This window comes from Colobus angolensis, unplaced genomic scaffold (assembly GCF_000951035.1).
Source record: "Colobus angolensis palliatus isolate OR3802 unplaced genomic scaffold, Cang.pa_1.0 Scaffold3, whole genome shotgun sequence".
Lineage (NCBI taxonomy): Eukaryota > Metazoa > Chordata > Mammalia > Primates > Cercopithecidae > Colobus > Colobus angolensis.
The window spans coordinates 16,405,963-16,410,904 of NW_012116265.1; the positions used below are offsets into that span (position 1 = coordinate 16,405,963).

The 4,942-nt window shown below is 39.1% G+C and overlaps 1 protein-coding gene across 4 annotated transcripts in view; it reads left to right on the plus strand.

Moving 5' to 3' along the window:
- Positions 1 to 4,942, plus strand: part of VIPAS39 (VPS33B interacting protein, apical-basolateral polarity regulator, spe-39 homolog) — a 32,155-nt gene that overhangs the window by 25,154 nt on the left and 2,059 nt on the right. For all 4 annotated transcript variants that reach the window (XM_011949492.1, XM_011949494.1, XM_011949493.1 and 1 more), the window contains 3 exons: positions 3,279 to 3,365; positions 3,952 to 4,041; positions 4,580 to 4,684. In XM_011949492.1, coding sequence (XP_011804882.1) covers positions 3,279 to 3,365; positions 3,952 to 4,041; positions 4,580 to 4,684 — 282 coding nt within the window. The remainder of the gene's footprint in view (positions 1 to 3,278; positions 3,366 to 3,951; positions 4,042 to 4,579; positions 4,685 to 4,942) is intronic.

The window sequence follows — 4,942 nt, forward strand, 5'->3', positions numbered from 1 at the left end:
AGACCTTGCATTGAGTTTTGTTGTCATGTCTCTACTGATTTGCCTTTTTTAAAATTAATTTTTATTGTATATATTTAAGGTACAACATAATGTTTTGATCTACATATACATAGTGAAATGATTATACAGTCACACCATCATCTCACAGTTAGCCATTTTTTGTGAGTGTGGTAAGAGCCCCTAAAATTCACTCTCAGCAAATTTCCAGTATACACTACACTATTATTAACTGTAGTCCTCATGCTGTACATTAGATTTCTGAATTTATTCATCCTCATAACTACAACTTTGACCTACATTTTCCCCTCTCTGGAAACTACTTTCTATGTGTTTGACTTTTGTAGATCCTACATATGAGTGAGAGTGAGATCATGAAGTTATTTTCCTTTCTGTGTCTGGCTTGTTTCACTTAGCATAATGTCCTCTGGGTTCATCCATGCTGTCACATGTCAGGATCTCCTTATTAAGTTCTGAATACATTCCATTGTATATATGTACCACAATTTGTTTATCGATTCATCCATCAATAGACACTTAAGTTATTTCCATATCTTCGCTCTTGCGAATAATGCCACAATAAACACAGGAGTGTAGATGTCTCTGTGAGATGCTGATTGCATTTCCTTTGGATATATACCCAAAGTGGGATTTCTGGATAATATTTTAGTTCTGTTTAAACATTTTTGAGGAATGCCTATACTGTTTTTCATGATGGCTGCACTAATTTACATTCCTACCGACAACAGTATACTGGGGTCTCTTTTTGCTACACCCTTGCCAACACTTGTTATCTTTCTTCTTTTTTTCAAAGATAAATGTTATTATATATTGTATATAAGTTATACAATAAGATGTTATGAGTTACATGTAGATAGTAAAATGGTTACTACAGTGAATCAAATCAACATATCTGTCATCTCAAGTTATTTTTTGTGGCAAAAGCAGCTAAAATCTACTCATTTAGCAAAACTCCTGATTGCAGTACAATATTGTTAACTACAGTCCTCATCTTGTAATTAGATCTCTAAAGCTAATGTTCCAGCATGTATGTATATATATATATACCATAGTTCCATAGTTTCTGTATCCATTTATCTGTCAATGAACACTTAAATTGTTTCCTTATCTTGGGTATTTTTTTGGGGGGAGGGAATTATTTATTTGTTTATTATTTTTGTAAGTTATAGGCATTTAAATTCTCAGCAATAACTTATAATAGTTACATTTCATGAATAGTTAACATCTCATGAATAGTGTTACAATGAATGTGGAAATGCAAGTATCTTTATGAGGTGATGATTTCATTTCTTTTGGGTATATACCCAAAAGAAGGATTGATTACTGGGTCATATGGTAGTTCTATTTTTATTTTTATTTATTTATTTTTTTTTTGAGAGAGGCTGTCACTCTCACCCAGGCTGAAGTGCAGTGGCATGACCGTAGCTCACAGCAGGCTGTTATCCACATTGGCTACCCCAATCTACATTCCCACCAACAGGGTACAAGAGTTCCCTTTCCCCGCACCCTTGCTAACACATCATTTGTTTTTGATAACAGCCATCATAACAGGTGTGATGTGATGTCTTATTGTAGTTTTGATTTGCATTTCCCTGATGATTAGTGATATTGATCACCTTTTCATATACCTCTTGGCCATTTTCATGTTTTCTTTGGAGAAATGTCCATTCAGGTCTTTTGCCCATTTTTTAAATCTGGTAATTTTTATTTCTGCTGTTGACTTGTGCGAGTTCTTTATATGTTTTAGATATTGATCCCTTATCAGATATGTGGTTTACAAATATTTTCTTCTAACCCATAGGCTGCCTTTCATTTTGATTGTTTCCTTTGCCATGTGCAGCTTTTTAGTTTGATGTAATCCAATTTATTTTTTGCTTTTGTAGTCTGAGCCTTTGGTGTGATATCCAAAAAATCATTGTCAAGGCCAATGTCAAGGAACTTTTTCCCATGTTTTCTTCTAGGAGTTTTATGGCTTCAGGTCTTATGCTTAGGTCTATTATCCATTTTGAGTTGATTTTTGTGTATGGTGTAAGATAAAGGTCTAATTTCATTGTTTTGCATGTGGAAATCCAGTTTTCCCAGCACCACTTGTTGAAGAGACTATCCTTTCCCCATTAGGTCCACTTGGTGCTTTTGTTGAAAATTAGCTGACCATATATGCTTGGGTTTATTTCTAGGCTCTCTATTCTATTCCGCTGGTGTATGTATTTGTTTTTATGCCAGCACTGTACTGTTTTGATTACTATATATAACTTTGTAATATAATTTGAAATCATGAAGCATGTTGCCTCCTACCCCTACCCACCCCCCTTTTTTTTTTGTTTTGAGATGGAGACTTGCTCTGTCACCCACGCTGGAGTGCAATAGTGCAATCTCGGCTCACTGCAACCTCGCCTCCTAGGTTCCAGCTAGTCTCCTGCCTTAGCCTTCCAAGTAGCTGGGATTAAAGGCATGCGCCACCATGCCTAGCTGATTTTTGTATTTTTAGTAAAGATGGGGCTTCACCGTGTTGGCTAGGCTGGTCTCGAACTCCTGGCCTCAAGTGATCCTCCCACCTCGGCCTCCCAAAGTGCTGGGATTACAGACATGAACCACCGCACCCGGCCTCCATTTTGTTTTTCTTTAACATTGATTGTTTTGGCTATGTGGGATCTTTGGTGATTCCATATGAATTGGTTTACATTTTAAATATCTGTTTTTCCATTGTAGGTTTGAAATTTTTTCTGTTTTTCCCATTTGTTAATTATTTAATTAGTTGTATTAACAAAGCAATACATGTCTGTTGTCAAAATCAAACACTGTATTAAAGTATAGAAAGAGTGAAGTTCCTTTTTCATTTTCTACCTACTCCTATCTCACCCCCTTTCTCAAGGCAAACACTGTTAAAAGTTTAGACCTTCCCTCATGAATTTGCAAATAAACATCTATACTTATAAAGATATGGAAGATGGAATTATTTTCTACATTGATAAGTTCATACTACAAATATTAAGTAAGTTACTTATCCCATTTAGTAGTATTTCAAGACTTTTTCCCTGCATTCATTTCTATAGATCTAAGAAGTTATTTCAAACCTGATTCATTTTTACTTTCTCAAATCGCTTGATTTTTCTGAAAAATTCATTTCTCATTATTTCTGTATCCTTCAGCACCTCCACCCACCCACCACATTATTCTGGTCTGATCGTAAAACATAGACTAGCCTAGAATGTGTTGAGTGTGCCTGGCCTACCTACCGCTGCCCCATCTTCCTCTTTCAGAACTGGCTGGGCTATACCAAGAAGAGAGCACCCATTGGCTTCCATCGGGTTGTCGAAATTTTGCACAAGAACAATGCCCCTGTGCAGGTAATGGCTCCTAAAGAGAGTTGGGTACAGGATATTCTTAGATACCTAACTTTAAGCCTCTTACTGGTCAGTGATGGGAAACCCGATCTGCCCTTGTTTTCCTTTAAAGGCAGCACAATGGTTGCAATAGGCCTCAAGATAGAAAAGGCCAGGGATTGAAATTCTCTTCCTTTCTCCCCTTTAGAAACAATTCCAAACTGTCCTCTCTGAGTAGCATCTACTATGTTAGCCCAAGTGGAATACTGATGTACTGTTCAAATGATAGAAAAGCGAACTCGTGGAGAAAAGACATCAGGGAAAAATGAGCAGAGCACTGGATCAGATCTAGAGCACTGTCACTGCTGGCGTGTGTATCTGGCTCTAGGATCAGGAGAAGTGTGCTCTTTCCTGCTTACTGAGGCAGCATGGAAGTACTCTGTAGCATTACCTCATTCCCATTGCAGAACTAGTCCTATGGTTGATGACGGGAATTGTACACGTTTGCTGTGGAACTCTTTTGCCGTCTTCAGGACTTTCTTTTCTGCCTTGTAGAGCTCTGTGCCTTATGGGTCTTTGAATCATTAATCGGAAGTACCTCTTCCCACAGATATTACAGGAATATGTCAATCTGGTGGAAGATGTGGACACAAAGTTGAACTTAGCCACTAAGTTCAAGTGCCATGATGTCGTCATTGATGTGAGTCCCCAAGAAATGGGAGTCCTCCGTTAGATCCTCAGTGGCGGGGGGGGGCAGTGGTGGGGATTATAATATTCTCTGTCCAAGATCCTGAGGTGCTCCCACCAGTTTTGACTGAATGAACAGAATAATCTGGCAAGAGTTCGTTTGGAGACCAGCATTCCTGTATTATTTTCCCAGCCCTCTGACTGGTTTCTCTGTGTTTTTATAAACTTGTCATACTTAGAGAATTCATAGAACTAAATGAAGCTACATAAGCTGTGTAGTCTTCTCTCCAACATGGAGTTCTGTAGGCATTGGACCCCACGGTCATCCCACTGTAGCCTCTTAGCCTCTCTTTGAGTCTTGGGTCAAAGTGATGATGACAGAAAGAAATAAGCCCTCATGTGGGCACAGTGGCACACACCTGTAGTTCCAGCTACTCAGGAGCCTGAGGAGAGAGGATTGCTTGAGCCCAGGAGTTTGAGACCATCCTGGGCAAAAAGAACCCTGTACAGAAGGCTGATTGGAGGTTCGTATTGTTTGTTTTGATGCACAGACCTGCCGGGACCTGAAGGATCGTCAACAGTTGCTAGCATACAGGAGTAAGGTAGACAAAGGATCAGCAGAGGAGGAGAAGATTGATGCTCTTCTCAGCAGCTCGGTGAGCAGCTACAGTTTATCCCTTCAGCAGGCTCAGGAGACAGTTCACAAAACAGTACCAAGTGTATGTTCCCAAGGCCTGGAAGGATTGCAGTTGGCTAATCTACATGGATGTAAGGCTCTCCTCTGGCCACAATGTCAAAAGTACTGCTTTGAATAGCAGAAATTACTCCTGAGATGCGGTATGACAGGAGGGTAATCTGGGGACCTCAAGCTAAGACTTACCTGTAATGCTCTGATAATAGTTAAACCTAGCAGG